This window comes from Mesocricetus auratus, unplaced genomic scaffold (genome assembly GCF_017639785.1).
Source record: "Mesocricetus auratus isolate SY011 unplaced genomic scaffold, BCM_Maur_2.0 Super-Scaffold_4256, whole genome shotgun sequence".
In the NCBI taxonomy this organism is placed as follows: Eukaryota; Metazoa; Chordata; class Mammalia; order Rodentia; family Cricetidae; genus Mesocricetus; species Mesocricetus auratus.
In genome coordinates, this window is record NW_024429182.1 from 47,996,877 (window position 1) to 48,015,347 (window position 18,471).

Below are 18,471 nucleotides of genomic sequence, written 5' to 3' on the forward strand. Positions count from 1 at the left end.
AGGTATCATGGCTCCTCAGGCACCATCTACCTTTTATTCTCAATATATGATTTATTTAAATTAGAAACATACATGCTTCACATGTCAATCCCAGCTCCCTTTCCCACCCCTCCTCCCTTGTCCCTCTACCAGTCCCCCAGCCCCCGGCCCAATCCTCAGGGAGGGTAAGACCATCCTTGGGGGGATCTCCAGAGTCTGTCATTTCATCCAGGGCAGGACCTAGGCCCTTCCCAATGTGTCCAGGCTGAGAGAGCATCCCTCTATTTGCAATGGGCTCCCAAAGTTCATTCGTATGCCATGGTGAACACTGAACACTACCCAAGGCTCCAGAGATTTCTGAGGCCTCCTCACTGACACTACATTCATAGAGTCTGGATCAGTCCCATGTTGGCCTCTCAGCCATCAGTTTGGGGTTCAAGAGCTCCCCCTTGTCCAGTCAGCTGTCTTTGTGAGTTTCACCAGCATGGTCTTGACCCCTTTGCTCATCACTCCTCTATCTCTGGCACTAGGTTCCAGGGGCACAGTTCAGTGTTTAGCTGTGGGTATCTGTCTCTGATTCCATCAGTCCATCAGTCACTGGATGAAGGTTCTAGGATGGCATATAAAGTAGTCATCAACCTTATCATCAGGGAGGAGCTATTAAGGTAGTCTCTCCACTATTGCTTAGTTTGCCAGTTGGTGTTATCCTTGTAGATCTCTGGAGATCTCACTAGTGTGAGCTCTCTCCTCAAACCTATAATGACTCCATCTATTATGGTATCTCTCATCCTGCTCTCCTCTATTCTTACCCCGACTCAACCTTCCTGCTCCCCCATGTCTTCTTCTACCCTCCTCTTATCCCCCTCTCTTTATCCTGGTTCTCTCTCCCCACCTCCCATGTTCCTAATCTGCTCAGGAGAGTTTGCCTCATTCCACTTCCCTGGAGTATCATGCATCTCTCTTGGGAACCTCCCTGTTTCCCAGACTCACTGGCACTGGGATTGTAGGATGATATTCCCCTGATCCATGCCTAAAGTCCATGTATGAGTGAGTACATACCATGCTTGTCTTTTTGCGACTGGGTTACCTTACTCAGGATGGTTTCTTCTAGTGCCATCCATTTGCCTGCAAATTTCAAGATTCCATTGTTTTTTTCCCACTGAGTAGTACTCCATTGTGTAAATATACCACATTTTCTCTATCCACTCTTCAGTTGTGGGGCATCTAGGTTGCTTCCAGGATCTAGCTATTACAAATAATGTTGCTATGAACATAGTAAAACAGATATCCTTGTTGTGTGAATGGGCATCTTTTGGGTATATACCTAAAAGTGGAATTGCTGGGTCTTGTGGTAGACTGATTACCATTTTCCTGAGGAATCTCCATACTGATTTCTAAAGTTGCTGTATGAATTTGCACTCCCACCAGCAATGGACGAGTGTTCCCCTTTCTCCACATCCTCTCCAGCACAAACTGTCATTGGTGCATTTGACTTTAGGCATTCTTACAGGAGTGAGATGGTATCTCAGGGTTGTTTTGATTTGCATTTCCCTAATGGATAAGGATGTTGAGCACTTTCTTAAGTGTCTCTCAGCCATTTTAGACTCCTCTATTGAGAATTCTCTATTTAGTTTAGACCCTTCACTTTTTAATTGGATCCTTTGGTGCTTTGGAGACTTGCTTCTTGAGTTCTTTGTAAATTTTGGAGATCAGCCCTCTGTCAGATGTGGGGTTAGTGAATATCTTTTCCCATTCTGTGGACCTCCTTTTTGTCTTGTTGACTGTGTCCTTTGCCTTACAGAAGCTTCTTAGTTTCAGGAGGTCCCATTTATTAATTGTCGATCTCAGTGTCTGTGCCACTGGTGTTATGTTCAGGAAGTGGTCTCCTGTAACAACTTGTTGAAGAGTACCTCCCACTTTCTTTTCTAATAGGTTCAGTGTGGCTAGATTTATGTTGAGATCTTCAATCCATTTGGACTTAAGTTTTGTGCATGGTGATAGAGATGGATCTATCTGCAGTCTTCTACATGCCAATTTCCATTTATGCCAGCACCATTTGTTGAAGATGCTATCTTTTCTCCATTGTATAATTTTAGCTTCTTTGTCGAAAACCAGCTGTTCATAGGTTTGTGGCTTAATCTCAGGGTTTTCAATTTGATTCCATTGGTCTATCTGTCTATTTTTGTGCCAATACCAAGGTGTTTTCAGGACTATAGGTCTATAATAGATCTTGAAGTTAGGAATGGTGGTGCCACCAGATGTTGAGTGGTTGAGTAGGGTGGTTTTGGCTATCCTGGGTTTTTTTGTTTTTCCATATAAAGTTGAGAACTGTTCTTTCAAGGTCTGTGAAGAATTGTGCTGGGATTTTGATGGGGATTACATTGAGTCTGTAGATTGCTTTTGGCAGGACTGCCAGTTTTACTACATTGATCTTACCTATCCAAAAGCATGGGAGATCTTTCCATTTCTTGATGCCTTCTTTAATTTCTTTCTTTAAAGTCTCAAAGTTCTTTCGATATAGGTCTTTCACTTGTTTGGTTAGCATTACCCCCAGGTATTTAATGTTGTTTGTGGCAATTGTAAAGGGTGATGTTTCTCTGATTTCTTTCTCAGCCCTCTTATCGTCTGTATATAGTAGGGCTACTGATTTTCTTGAGTTGATCTTGTATCCTGCCACTTTGCAGAAAGTGTTTATCGGCTGTAAGAGTTCCCTGGTAGAGTTTTTTGGGTCACTTATATATACTATCATATCATCTGCAAATAGTGCAAGTTTTACCTCTTCCTCTTGATCTCCTTTTGTTGTCTTATTGCTCAATCTAGAAATTCGAGTACAATATTGAAGAGGTATATGGAGAGGGGACAGCCTTGCCTTGTACCTGACTTTAGAGGAATTGTCTTGAAGTTCTCTACATTTAGTTTGATGTTGGCTGTTGGTTTGCTGTTGATAGCTTTTATGATGCTTAGGTATGTTCCTGTTATCCCAGATATCTCCAAGTCCTTTATCACGAATGGGTGTTGGATTTTGTCAAAGGTTTTTTCAGCATCTAGTGAGATGACCATATGATTTTTGTTTCTCAACTTGTTTATATGGTAGATTACATTGATGAATTTTTCTATGTTGAACCATCCCTGCCTCCCTGGGATGAAGCCTACTTGATCATGGTGGATAAGTTTTCTGACATGTCCTTGGATTTGATTTGCCAGTATTTTTTTTTTTTTGGTTTTTATGAGACAGGGTTTCTCTGTATTGTCGGAGGCTATCGGTCCAGCCCAGCCTCGAACTCACAGAGATCCGCCTGCCTCTGCCTCCCGAGTGCTGGGATTAAAGGCGTGTGCCACCACCGCCCGGCAATTTGCCAGTATTTTATTGAGTATTTTTGCATCAAAGTTCATGAGGGAAACTGGTCTGAAGTTCTCTTTCCTAGTTGTGACTTTGTGTGGTTTGGATATCTATGTTATTGAAGCCTAGTAAAAACAGTTTGGCAAAGACCCTTCTGCTTCTCTTGCTTGGAATACTTTGAGGAGAATTGGTATAATATGTTGTTTGAATTTCTGTTAAAATTCTGCACTGAAGCAGGTTTTGTTTTGTTGGGAGAATTTTGATGACTGCTTCTATTTCTTTAGATATTATAGGTCTATTTAAATTGCTTATGTGTTCTTGATTTAATTTTGGCAAGTGATAGATATCCAGAAAGTTGTCCATTTTCTTTAAATTTTCAAATTTTGTGCAGTACAGGTTTTCAAAGTATGACCTCAAGATTATCTGGATTTCCTCAGTGTCTGTTGTTATGCCCCCTTTTCATTTCTGATTTTATTAATTTGCATGTTTACATTCTGTGGCTTGGTGAGTCTGGATAAAGGTATGTCTATCTTGTTGATTTTCTCAAAGAACCAACTCTTTGTTACATTGATTCTTTGTATCATTTTCCTTGTTTCTCCTTTAATAAGTTCAGTCCTCAATTTGATTATTTCCTGGAGTCTACTCCTCCTGGGTGAGTTTGCTTCTTTTAGTTCTAGAGCTTTCAGTTGTGCTGTTACTTCTCTAGTATGACTATTCTCCAGTTTCTTCATGTGAGCACTTAGTGCTATGAACTTTCCTCTTAGCACTGCTTTCAGAGTGTCCCATAATTTTGGATATGTTGTGTCTTCATTCTCATTGAATTCTAGGAAATCCTTAATTTCTTCTTTGACCCAGGAGTCGTGCAATTGTAGAAACCCTACAAACTTAGGGAAACTGAATAATGTGCAATATATGAAAATTTTGACTTAAAATCATTTTAGAACATGTTTCCTTTATTCTTTGAAAATTTTATACACATATACAAGGTATCTTGATAAATTCCACTCCTAGTTCCCCCTTCCCACTCCTGGAAATCCCTAACTTATCTTCTTCCCCCTTCATGTTCTCTATTTCTCTCTTTCATTCTGTAACCCACCAGGTCTGTTTAGTGATGCCTATTGGTAAGCTGACTGATCTTGTTGGCTTGATCTCATGCAGGTCTTAGGCAGGTATCCATAGTTCACGGGCACAAAATTTTGTAAGCTAAACTTTTGGTTGAAAAACAAGCCACACAGAATGGAAAATTGTTTAAAAGTCCTGGAATATAGTGGAAAAATAAATGAGGCTTGGTTAAATATTCAAATGTAATGATTGCAGGATCATAGGTAGGAGAATGCTTGACTTAAGAAAGCTGTCATGGCAGCCATTCATGACACAATACGACAGTTGGTATCTAAACCTTGCCTGTGAGTCTGTAGCCCATGATATTCCCTGTCAAAGATATTCTTATTTATTAAAGTACAACCATGTATCATTATTCTTTTCCTAATGAAAAGTAATCATTTTGGATAAAAGAGGGTATCTTGACAGACAGATAAGAATTAGAATGAGTTAGACAATCACCTTGAGAGTTAAAGGACCTTGGGCTATAACAGAAGACAAAACCTGTCTACATGGAGGATTCAAGGAAACTTTAGGACTAGAATGAACCAGGTGAATCTTGCTCTGAACATTTCTGAAGTCATATGGATAAAGAAATGAAGATTTTTTCCCTTAAAGTTTGCACTTGGCATTTGAAGTTTTAGAGCTATTTGTCCCATAGCCATTTCTGTAATTTTATTTCCTTTGAAACATTGGAGCTTGGTGTCAGTCTAAACTGTTTCACTCTAAATCATATTATATGTGGGTATGTATAAAAACATTTCTTTTTTTCTGTTTGTGTGTGTGTGTATATGTGGATACACCCATGGAGTGAACATGGAGGTCAGAGGACAACTTTGTGGAGTCAGTTCTCTACTTCTACCATGTCAGTTCTAGGGATTGGAACCAGGCCCACAAATTTGGTAGAAAGCATCTGATCCACTTCACCAGGCCTCTTAATCACATATTTTGAACCCAGATGACTCCAAGACATGGAAATGTGAATATAAAACAGGAAGGAAGGAATGAAAAGGGATTGTAGAAAAGGAAGATGAGAGATGAGGCAGACATAGGTTGTAATTCCTTGGTGGGAGGTACCAGAATATACCCCTTCAAGACAACCTATCTTAAAACCTCTCACATGAAAAATTGTGCGTATTTATTTTAAATAAAGTTAGCATTTACTCTGAGAAAATATTTGCTCATGAGAGATTTAAAAGTAAATTTCTTTTGAGTTTGTGGACACACCCCTAACCAAGAAGCTATTTGTGATTGATCCCTGCTGGGAGAAGGAAAATCAATTTTCTCCAATGGAGTGACACTGGGTATCAACCACTCTCCAGGGACGGTCCCATGCTTAGGAATAGTTGGCCAACACAAAAGGGCTCCATGTTTTTGCTTGTTTGTTTTTTTTGTGTTTTCTCTTTTGTTTATTGTTTGAGTTTTGGTGTGCATTTTTGGTGTTTCGTTTTGTTTTCTATTTTGCTTAGAGAGTGAGAGAAGGAACATGAAGTTGGGTGGGTCAGGAGGTAGGGAGGATCTGTGATGACTTGGGAGAGCAGAAAGAATATGATGAAAATCCTTTCTATGAAAATTAAGAAAAATAAAAATATATTTTAAAAAATCTAGGATCTAACTAAGCATTGCAGCTCAGATGGAAAACTATCTCCGCAGTCAGGAGTCAAGGAATTCCACAAAATCACTGTAAGCAAAGCAACTTTTAGCTCTGCTCCAGGAAGAGGTTTCCCCACTATAAGTACAACTCTGCTAGGGGAAAGTTTCCCCAGTGAAAGTGTTACAACTCTGCTCCATTCTACTCTACTCCATTCCCAGAGAGTAACAATTCTGCTCCACTAGAGCAAAATTTCCCCAGGGAAAGTCTTAACAGCTTTTCTCTGCTGAGCTCTGCTCTAGCCTGTGGCCAAAGTTGTTACAGCTGGGCTCTGTTCTGGCAAAAAAAGGTTACCTACACAACAAACCTCACTCAAGAGATTTACTGGGAAGGAAGAATCCAGGAGGTGACTGCCTCTAGGGTGAGAAGCAACAGCAAACTGAACAGGGTACAGATATTATACAGGTTTTTTTTGGGGGGGGGGAACAGAGCTTTCCAGGGTGGCTTGGGATTGGTGGACTTTTGCAGCCTGATTCTGGGCCCAGTTCAGGGATTGGTGGGATTTTTGTGCTCAGGGATTGGTGAGGTTTTGTGCTCAGGGACCTCAGGGATTGGTGGGATCCTGTGCTCATGTATTGGTGGGATTCTGCAGTCTGATTCTGGGACAAGCTCAAGGATTGGTGGGATTTCAAGCCCTGCTCCTAGGGTTTATATGAGTCAGGGTGTTTTTCCTTGGCCCTGGTCTCTGGTCTAGCTAGAGGCAAGGTGTTTCTTTCCTTGGTCCTTTTCACCCTACACTAACTAAATGAAGAAACTTGGTAGTCAAAGAAAAGCCAGAGTAAGAAGCACGTGAAAAGTTGGTGTGTTCGAGAGGAGAATTCTGATGCTGTGTGGTGGGGAAGAGATGCTGACTCTGTTATCTCTTCCTTCCAGGCAGACATATGGTTAAAGCTCATCTTGATAAGTGCTCAGCCACAAAGGAAGTCATTTGATCATGTGCTCTGATACTTGCTGTTATGGAAGGAGAAACAACATGGTTGTGGGGAACTGGGTATGAGTACAGAATGTGCTAAGCATTTCAGGAAGGGGAAGGATGAAGCTGTTGACAAACACTGGGGCATAAAATAATTGGGAGGTCATAAGTCACCTTTCAGTACTGTATCTGTGTTTCATGAGTTGCTGTTGACAATTCTCACATAGCAGCACTATGTTCCAACATGGAGGACACACTCAGTCTGTTTTTTCTAAATTTATATTTATTTACAGACATAAGAATGTTTTACTAACATTCTGCATCCTATCTGACCACCATGAATTGAAGCTGGCTATCAACAATAGAAATGTATACAAAAGTATAGAAAGTGTACAAATTAGTATTGTATAAAAATGTGTCAATATAAAAATCAAAAAGCAATTAGACATGTTTATAGTTAAATGAAAACTAAAACATAACATACAAAATCCTATGGGATGTAATAAAGTCATTTCTAAGAGGAAAGTGTATAACAATAAATGCTCACATTAAGAAAAGAAAAAACTGTCAGGTCTTGCCAGACTTTGTTACCTCTCCAGGGAAGGTCTTACCCCCTCTGAGGAGTGGATGAGGGGTGGGAAAGGGGGGTTGGGGGATCAAGGAGAAGGGGAGGGAGGGGAACTTGGGTTGGTATGTAAAATGAAAAAAATGTTTAAATAAAAATGAAAGCCTAAATTAAAAAAAGAAAATTGTTTTGAAATTAAAAGAAGATGAAAATACAATATACATGTTTCTGTTCTAAAATGTACATTAATTACAGTAAGTGCCTACATCAAAATTGGATAAATCTTGTACTAGCAACTTGGTGACACGACTGAAAATGCTACAAATGACACCCTCAGTCTGTTAACTATCCAAATCTCAAATAGGATTCCTGATTTTTTTGTGTTACTAGGAGACACTGTAAAGGACCATTACATTGCTTCAGGACTTTACCCTGGAGAGGAGTGGTTTTGCAAGGGTTGGGTAGGGGAATGAGATTTCTAAGCCAACCATTTTAAGGCTGGGCTCAAATATTTCCTTCCCTGGCAATTCTGTCTTTGAACTCTATTCATGCTCCATCAGGCAGCACTGTTGTAATTTCCTTGATTTTCCAGCAGTCACTGGCCTCTAACCTCCTAGATAATCATTTTTCTTTGTTCTCAGCTACAATACCATGGGCTAGATAAGTTTGGGATCATGGTCCTCAATAGTGACTTCTCCCTGATATGAGCAGTCAGTAGTAAGAAGATTAAGTCCTTTCTGTATTAATGAATAAGAAGATGGGGCTTACCCCTTAATTCAAATAGTGTTTTTGTTAGAAGCATTGATTCCCAAGATGCAGAGGAAAGAAGTAACTGGGGCAGTAAAATTTTGTTTGGCAATATGTACATTAGAATCCTCTATTAATATGCATATCTTAGTTTCTCTTGATATTCCAGAAAATCAGGGTACCATGCAGAGTATCTTGCAGTTATCACATTGATGAACTTGTGACATAGGTATAGCAGATGAAGTTTCTAAAGAGCATGCCTGTTTTCACCTCTGCTCTCTTTTATCTTCTCAGTGCCTACATGCCTCAATATTAGGTTCCATTAATCCCACATCTCAGGCAGAATTATGCTCTAAAATGCTCATGTTTCTTCATTTCATCCTGCTCTCTATTCAGTAGATGTTTCAGTCTTGTTACTTTCCATTGTAGCGAGAGAAAAGAGTCACTGATATCAATCAGCTGGGAGACTTATCTGCATGAAGATAACCATTTGTATTCAAAGTCAACCCATCTTAACTGTCCACCCAGAGCACACCACATCTCTACATAACAGTATCCTTCATTCCTAGGTAGCTTAATTCATTAAAAATATGGATGCAGAAAATAAGAGCAGAGCAGATCTTGCTCTCCCAAATCCACAAGAATCCCCCAGGTAAGCAAAGATTATTGCTATTTCCATTGAAGTTATTTATCAAGGCAGAGAAATTCACAGATGCCAATTCATAGATCTATGCACGGGCTCAAGTAAGTTACTTAACTGTGTGGAGTATACATTCTTAGTGCTTTCTTCTCTCAGCAGTTGGCAGCAAGGTTTTTGCTTGCCTTGAAAACTGAGAACACCAGATTTTCTAACATTAGAGACTTGCAGTTTGGGGTACTAGGGAGTTTGAACATGCAGATCTCTTGCCTCTGTGTCAAATGTGTTTTAGGTGTCAGAGGCTTTCTATGATGACTGCATTTCAGGTTGGCCTTTGTGAAACTTAAGGCATGGCATCCTGCACCCAAAATTAAAATAGAAATGAAAATTGAACTAGCACCCCAAAGCAGTCCTCTGGGTATGAAGTTGTGTGCATTGACAAAATGCATGCAAATATGTTTCTATGCTAAAATGACTATGAAGTCAACAAACTTATTTGATTGGTTTTGTTTTAATTGTAGATAGAGATTGGTAGAAGGGACTTACGGCATGAAGCATGGTTTTTCTTCTCTTCTGTTCAATGTAAACGGATAATATTCAGATGTCTGTGGTTGATTCCTTTGACTCTTGGAGCTGCCTTCTCAGGCACTACACCAAAGAGTTAAATTGCAGATCTCTTTTGAAAAACAACAAATAACACTCTTGGTTCTGACAGAGTCACACAGGCAGTTGATATGGTTGAAATTTTGTAAATTTCAGTGTGCCTGACATTGAGCTTTTGGAAGTATCTCCTGCTGCTGAAGCTCTGCCAGAGAAACCAGCGCTACCCCCACCACAGCAGACATGGCAGACAGTTTTGAAGAGCGATTTGGAGTTTCTGGGGGTGAGTGCCTAGCCTCCATTCTCAACTCAAATCCAGGCTGCCTCTAGGAAAGACTTTGGATATATTAACATCTCCTCTTGTTGGCTGATGAGGAGTGATATAGGTTCTGTAATGTTCTTGACAGGTGAGGAATTGATGATACTCTGCACATTCTGGGAAGAGAGAAGCATTTTCTTATGAATACACTAAGTTACTGGAACATTAATGGGAAACAGAAACAAAGGATAGATACATAATGTCTGTTGTTAATTAGAAAGAACAGTTGCTCGTGTCCACCATAATTATGTAAATAAAGATGTGTGTGACATATATTGACCACAAATGCGTTAGAGCCTGCTAGTTACAGTTCCATCTTTTATAGTGAATAGAAGACAGTAGAAAATCTCACATCTGGTTCAATCTTAGAAAGACCTATGGCACTAAAGAGATGTTTCCATTTTCAATCTTACTTACAGAGAAACTGGTACAGTCTTGAGAAAATATATCCTAACTTTATAAAATTCCTGTCTTCTGCAGGTAACACAAATTCTGGTTGGCTTGGTATGCCTTTGTTTTGGAACAATTGTCTGCTCCTCAGTGTATGTTTCAGACTTTGATGACGAAGTGCTCCTATCATATAGAGCAGGCTATCCATTCTGGGGAGCAGTGCTGGTGAGAAAACATCTGTCATTTCTGAATTAATGCTTGATCACAGGTTTTCTTTTAATCAAGTCTAACCACTTTGATAAAATCTACAGTTTTTCACTTATCTGCATATAGCATCTCTAAATGCAGTTTCCAACGCTCTCTCCACATATAACTTATTAACAAGAGTAAAAGATTCTTATCACCCTTAGATGTTTAAACCATTAACACACTTATTGACAGAAAATCTTGAGTCTGTATGAAATTGTAAAAGAACAATACATTAATATTTAAATGATTTGCCTAAGACTTGTATTCTAAAAAATGCTAAAGTACTATTAATAAAATTACAGGCTAAGTACATTTTACCCATTAGTAAAAACTAAGTTAAGTCTGGAGAGAGAGAGGCCGTGGTAGTTAAGTGCCTGCTGCTCTTCCACAGGACATGAGTTCAGTTCCAAGGACCATGTCAGGTGCTCATGCCTGCCTGTAACTCCAGCTCATGGGGATAAGAATATTCTTCTGAATGTATGTGGCAGAGGAGCATCAGGGACTATATGAGAAGGCATGCAGGCAACAATCATCACCCCAAGATTCTCTATAGAAATGCTCAAAGGAAGTTTGTTCTGCTAAATGGATGGAATATGGTACAAGTCCAACATTATCAGGCCAATATAGCTACGGCTTATGTCTTCCCAAAACAGTTCATTTGAAGAGAGTGGAGGAAGCCCTAAGTAAATGAAGTTCTTAGTAACTGTGCATTGTTCACCTGGGCACAGCCAAATTGAGTACTCCAAGGTCTCAGAACTATATGGGATGAAGAATGGGAGAGCTCTCCTTGCAAATTCACATATGAGTATTTATGAATGGTTGGCCAGTATGTGCAAAGATTAGCAAGTGCAGCTAAAAAAAGAACTTTCTTCTGGTCTTGGGCATTTGTATACATGCGGTATACACATACACACACATACATATACACTTGGCTGATAAATTTTAAAAAATCTTTTAAAAACCCACAACGGCATAAAAGGATGTCTTTAAGAAGGGAGGGAAAATATTGCTCTGGTGAGAACAATACTGGATGGATATCTGTTGAGCCGTTGACATGCTTTTGGACACTAATGCATTTGATTCCTTTTTACATTCCACTATCTGGAAAGCAGGTGGCTGAATGAGAGCACATTCTATGTATAGAAGGTGTAGAATTTGGTAAGATTTCACACACAGACACGCAGACACACACACACACACACACACACACACACACACACAATAATAGCACATATGTTACCCTCAGTACAATGAGCCTGTCTATTTGAAAGTTATGTTCGAACCCTTACAACTCTTCCTGTCTCTGTGCTCCCCGAAACAATCGCTGTAATGGACAGTTTTCAGTTTTTAGAGCTTTGTAGAAACAGAATTGACGGCTACAGTGTCTCAGATATCTGTCTTTCTTCATTCCATATTGCTATTGTGTTACTTTTATTGATAATCCAGTTATAAACATATATTTAAATCTAAGAAAAGTATGTTCACAATGCAGTACTCAGGTGGAGGTCAGGGAACAATCCTAAGATGTCATTTCTCTCACTACTTTGTAGAATTTAGGAATTGAACTCAGGTCATTGAGCCTGTGTTGTGTTATAAGTACGTTTACCTGCTAAACTATATCATAGGCTCAAATATTTAGCTTGTTAAGTTCCCCCTGGACACACAAATCACAGTTTCTTAGAGGGTGTTCTGAATTTTTACTTTTACTAAATATTTCCATATTTACATTATGGAATATGTAATAACTACATGACCATGTGCTACTGAGCAGACTCCTTAGGTATGCATAGCATGGATACAGGTTTCTGGCCTGGGGGAGCTAACAGTGTAGGACAGGACATAGAAGAGAGCATTACAGAAAATGAGACTGCTACTGCAATTGTACATCAAATGCCCCTAGTTCCTGCTGTCTACCCAGGAAGTATCAAGGTCAACCTCACGGGGGGGGGGGGGCTTTGCAAAAACAGAGAGCCACAGGTCCCATTTAAGACCTACTATGTAAGAGTCTGCATGCTTCCTTTTTTTTTTTATTTTCTCACAGAGTAGCTCAGGCTTCCCTCAGACTTACAATCTTCCTTCTTCAGCCTCTTGAGTGCTAGGCTCACAGGCATGTGCTCACTCAGTTCAGACCCTGATTTTTCTCAGGACCTTCACCTGGTTTGTATAAGCAGCTGACTTTGAGAAGCCCCCTCCCTCAGGAGCACACCTTATTAACTGACACACACACAAGGAGCCAGGAGGTGACTACTTGGAGATGATAATAAGTAATAATAATAAGTACTGGTCTCATGGGAGGTTTTAGTAGACAGTCTTATGAGCACCCAAAGCTTGGTCTTGTACTTCAAGGGCAGAGGAAGGAATATCCCGTAGAGCAAAGACTCACTTTCCTTTCTCTCCCGTTTGTTTTTGGACAGTTTGTTTTGTCTGGATTTTTGTCGGTTATGTCCGAAAGAAAAAACACACTGTATCTGGTGAGTCCCAGTTACCTTTTTATTCATTCTTCCAAGAGAAGACAAGTGGAATTTCAGGGATGTTAAGGTAGACCCTCCAGTAGCAGGTGTGTTACAGAGTGCAGTTATGCGGTTTACCTCAATCCCTTTGTGCTTGAAGGCTTTTTACAGCAAATAGTTGGATAAAATCATTAGAAACATAAATTATGTCATTTAATAAGCAGTGAAATTTGATTATCTTGACACCATTTAAAGGGGACCCACACAGGTATTGTCCCCATACATATTTAAATAGTCTTATGGCTATGCAGTTAGTTTCCAACAGAGATGACTTGAGGATAGTCTATGCATGGGTGCTTTTTTTTTAATGCTTTGCGTTGAGCCCCTGACCTTCTGCAATGCTTAACCCTGTGGTCTGCTGCTGAGCTACATCCACAGCCCTCATACTATTCCTGAAGGCATCTCAGAGGGAAACGGATGCCTGCCAGATGATGAGTACATTTTCAGGAGTTCCTTAGTTAACTGGAATTTTAGACAACTTTGAATTACTGTGCAGGGCCAACTCTGAAAGACAGACCAGTTGATTGGCTGCTGCCACAGGCAGCCCCAGAGCTGATTGCTCTTCTGCCAGCAGGTGAGAGGAAGCCTGGGAGCGAACATCGTCAGCAGCATCGCTGCAGGAACAGGGATCATCGTACTGATCCTCAACCTGAGCCACAATTCCACCTACCTGAAATACTGTAAGGATCTGAACGAGGACGATGGCTGCTTTGTGACAGCTTTCATCACAGTATGTATCACCTGTGAAAACACTGGGCCTCTGGATCCTGACCTAAGTGTGAAACCCCATTTCTTTTTCCAGAACCCCCATTGGGAGTTTCCATTTCATAATATAGAGCTATGGACTTGGAGGCTTTCCTAGTCATTTTCCTTAGTCTTAGAATTATCATCTCCAAGTAGTTACCTCCTGGCTTCCTATGTGTGTGTCAGCTTATAAGGTGTGCTCCTGAGGGAGGGGGTGGGAGAGGGAGCTTCAGTAAGGGAAGGGATTTGGGGGTGCATCTGTCTGTGACTTTGCCTGTTGGTTGGTTGCTGTCTGACAGGAAATGGTATCCATGATGCTGTTCCTCACCATGCTGGCCTTTTGCAGTGCTGTGCTGTTCACAGTCTATAGGATTGGGGAAGCATTCAAGAGTAATAAGGTCAGTAGGAAGTCCTGAATAGCACATTAGAGAGTTTGTGCTTTATTCTTTTAAAATATGACCTTAATTTTCTGGAATTTTTTCCTGAAAAACTACTTCTCAAAAACTGGATTGCATATCTCATGTTGGAAATCTTATTATGAAACTGAAATGACACATGGTCACAGCACAGTCCCTTGAGGATCACACAAATGGAATCTTTATGAGTATAGAAATCATGGGTGCTTTGAAGGGACTACTGTGAGAAGGGGGTGAGGGAAACGTGCATGCGTTAGGGTTTACTCTTCAGTTTTGTTCCCAAAGAACTTGCTCATTTGTTCCTGCCCCCCACAATGTAATTCCCCTCTCTATTGCTCTAAATAAGCCTTTTCCTCCTGATTCACAGTGGCAACTACATTTTCACCCACTTCACACATTTATTATATCCTTGGTGGGAATTTCCAATTTTCAACCACTATACTAACTCAACTCTGACTTGTGGAACCTACTGCTCACCCTCTATGATCATCAGACACACTCCGGTCTCTATAATTTTTATGACCACTGTCCTGAGTTAGAAGATAAACCATTTCAGATACAGAGTTACCTTAGTAACTTGTCACTGACATGCTTTCTTTTAGCCCCCATTGGCCAGTCCATCTGATTTGCTTTCTAGCCATTAAGGGAATAATTTGACTGTCATGAGAGGTAGGGTGAAATTTCAAAAAAGACAAAAGAAGATATTCCTGTGTGATAAACTTTCTAGAATTGGAAAGTTCTGGGTAATCGATACAAGATGTTTTTTATCTTTCTCAGGTCACAGATGATCGTCTTTATGAAGAACTAAATGTTTATTCACCAATTTACAGTGAGTTGGAAGACAAAGCAGAAACACCTTCTCCCGTTGGTTCATAAGAATCAGGGGACCAGAGCAATCTGATTCACAGTGAAATCCTGAAAGACTTTTTACAAAATTATGGCAAAATTAGTTTGTTTCACTTTCTGCCAGTTTTACAATTATTCTCCGATGCCAATGTTTTAGTATGCTGTTTCTGATCCTCTAAATATCCCTTTTTGTGAATATTTTCCACTCCAAATTTCTTATTTTGTGTCACAATCTCACAAACATTCATTCTGGAAAATCATCAAGGAATAAGTTAGCTTATGAACAAAAGGAAAACAAGGAGGAAGTATGCTGAGAAATTAACTAAACTTAGAAAATCAGTAAATACCTTTCTTTTAGTTGTTCATAGAATTCTCAACAGCTATAGTTGGGCATGATATACATCTACTATTATCCATCCCTACCTATATAACTATTTTTAACATGATATATAATTTTATATGGAAATATTTTGAACCCCAGTGATAATGACTTTTTCAAAGACACAACATTTTACAAAAATTGTATATTTTCTGATCCATCATTACATTCACTAGCACAGTTATTGTTCACTGGTGTTTATAAATAGAGAATAGGGAATGCTATTAAGTCATTCAGTCTAATAGGGTACATAGGTAAAATCAAGGACATTTTGAGTGTATGTATCATTCAGCTAGGCACATGTGATGAATGATGAATACATTGATGAAGACGAATTGAAAAGTAGTCAATGGAAATGACAAGAAGTGGTCATGTATAACATATGTAGATAAATATTTACCACAAATTTGGTAGGTCTGGGCGTGTATGTCTAGAATCCCAGCACAAGGCCAGACTCTGTTACATAGTGAGTTAGAAGCCAGCCTGGGCTACACAGGATACTACATCAAAGAACCAAAGAAGAAATTGGTTCAAGTTGTTAACACCTTAAAAGATGTTAAACAGACACCAATTGACTGATATATTGAGTGTTTGAGTCTTTAATAAAACTGAATATTAATAACATTGTTGGGGAGAGAAGCAGTAATGTAGGAATCTGAATGGTGGAAGAGTAACAGAGGCAAACTCAGTCTTAGACTTTAATTCTGAGATAGTTATGAAAGTGATCATTATTAAATGAAGAATATCAAATTGCTAGAAGAACTATTTTGAGATAGAATTAAGTCAGGTTAAACTCCTATATTTAGAAAGGGAAAGACAGAATCAAATCCAGAAAGCATAACAATTGGTCGGAAAAGCATATTACAAAAGACCAGACAGCAGGTAGCGTGTGGTGGAGAAAGTCAAGCAAAGAGACCATACATGCTGGCTTGGGAAGAATAGGAGAAAACAGCAATCCTAAATGATTGCAAAATATGAAGAGGGGTTGGGGTGGGGTGGGCAGAGGGGTAGAACATTTGCAAAAGTGTTCAGAGAGACTGTGAATAGGAGGTAGTGAAGACAAAGAGCTGAGAAAATGACTTCATTGCTGTTGTTTAGATTTTTAAAAGAAACAAAATGAAGTTGATAACATAACCTAGTTAACAAGACCCAGTCAGACATTGAAAACTCTGTTTGGGGGCTCAGTTATCTGCCCCTTGAACATGGTGGGCACACTTTTATAAATATTCATATGTTCACACAGCCATAATTCCTTGCTTCACTGTCTACCCACTGTGTACTGAAGTGCACTTGTGACAGCCTTATGCATATTTCAACTGCTATTTTTACAATGAATCAGAGTTATTTCACTTGATTTTTGTGCTTGCAAATAAAGTTGAGAGAATAGGGAGGAAATTTTGAAGAAGAAAAATTGAGGGTGGAGATGATCATGTTTTGTTGTACACATTCATAAAGTTCTCAAGGATAAAGAAAAATAATTTTAAAAAGCATCGGGTAGTTTAAAACAATTAATTAAATGATGCCAAGGACCAAGAACAATTTTTAGTATTTAATACTCAATCCTTTCCCAGTAGAACTGGGTAATTAACTCTGGAGGCAGAAAGCAGAATGCAGGACTGGCTGCCAACCACATTTTGTTAGTTAATTGGGTGAACAGGACATGGTCATGTTTTGCTAGTTGATGATACTGATACTAACTCAATTGCTGTAGGAGCTTGTTAATGTGGCTTTCCCTGGTGAGCCTATATCATTCTGGGTTCATCCAAGAGGCACAACCAGTAGGAGGTGAAGATAGATGGATAGGAGTGGGAAATAAAATATAAATGGAAAATTCCCTAAACCAGAGGTCCATGTGATAGATGTAAATGGACCAGACCTTAAATAGGCAGGAGGCACTGGGCCCTGCCTTTCCTAGCAGCTGGCGCCTGCTTGCATGGGCACTCTTAGTTTATCTTAGGGCTAAAACGTTACAGCCTGCTACATAACTGAGCTCATGTGTCAGGAAGGAAGAGGTGCTTTCAAGCTCCAGGATGTACAGTAGATAAGATTTTGAGTTTTCAGAGCATAGAAATTAAACTAGAAAGAAAAACCTAAACAAATTTGGAATGATGGATATGTCAGACATTGGGAAGATTGCTCCCCGAGAAGCACCCAGCCAATGACAGAGAGAGCAAAGGATTCTGTTTAGGACTATTAAAAACACTATTTCATGCTAAATTCATATCAGCTTCATTGACCTTTCTTTGGGTTAGTGACTTGTTCAGCAGAAATAAAAACAGAACTGCCAGGCTTTTGCTATTTGAAGTGTCTTAAATCTGTTATTAGGGAGTGGAGGATATCTTATTTCCCACAGTAGAGAGAGAGAGATACAGGAGAGGATCAATTAGGGAGACTGACCCAAATGGTTAGAGAGACAGAGTAATCATATGACAAAGTATCTGCAAGATGGAGAAGCTGGAACATCTTTAGTGTGGATTAGTCCAATTCCAAGTTTCCAGAAATAAGGCATCTTGTGGTGTAGTCTGAGGCCACAGGCCTTAGCCCTTGGATTCAGGGACCAAGTCTGTGAGTATACAGCCTTCAAATTCCTTTCCTGCATTGTAACTCAGGACATATCAGACACCCCTACAACTTGTTGTGTTCCAGCCAATCAACCTAATGAGCTGTTAATGTCCTTTTCTAAGACTCTCATTTTATTTATTTCATGTCTTTCACATTATGCCTCTCGTTCACATGCGTCCCCCCCCCCGTCCCTTTGTGTCTGCTCTCTGCCCCTGCAACCTCCCTCCCCTGCCAATAAAATGAAGTTTAAGAGAAGATTAAAAAACAAAATTCTCATCATGGAGGAGGGACACAGTTTATACTCTTTGTCCAGATATATTTACCTGCAAGTGTTGGAGAGTCATTGGTCTGGTTTGAGGCCTGTGGTTTCTGCTACACCATAAGTACTGGGCCCTCACTGGGGCTCCTCTTGGATGTCCTGCGGTTGCACTGAGTCATGGAGCTCCTGTGGCTATGGTTCTGCAGGAAGTGCCCCTTCTCATGCTCCAGCAGATCATAGATGGGGTGGATGTTGGGGTGGGAC

General features: G+C 39.8%; 1 protein-coding gene across 1 annotated transcript; it reads left to right on the plus strand.

Annotated features, from left to right (window-relative positions):
• Nucleotides 1-8,835: 8,835 nt before the first annotated feature.
• Ms4a2 (membrane spanning 4-domains A2) lies at nt 8,836-18,069 on the plus strand. Its single transcript, XM_013110833.3, has 7 exons — nt 8,836-8,948; nt 9,693-9,816; nt 10,333-10,467; nt 12,906-12,962; nt 13,576-13,731; nt 14,045-14,143; nt 14,939-18,069. The coding sequence occupies exons 1-7, from the start codon at nt 8,887-8,889 to the stop codon at nt 15,035-15,037; spliced, it is 732 nt and encodes a 243-aa protein (XP_012966287.1). The 5' UTR covers nt 8,836-8,886; the 3' UTR covers nt 15,038-18,069.
• Nucleotides 18,070-18,471: the final 402 nt, after the last annotated feature.

Bases quoted from the DNA above. Each gene is read 5' to 3' on its own strand.
- Ms4a2 (XM_013110833.3), top strand. From the start codon at position 8,887: ATGGATGCAGAAAATAAGAGCAGAGCAGATCTTGCTCTCCCAAATCCA. The intron at 10,468-12,905 runs GTGAGAAAACAT...GTTTTTGGACAG, and splicing joins CATTCTGGGGAGCAGTGCTG to TTTGTTTTGTCTGGATTTTT. The intron at 12,963-13,575 runs GTGAGTCCCAGT...TTCTGCCAGCAG, and splicing joins GAAAAAACACACTGTATCTG to GTGAGAGGAAGCCTGGGAGC.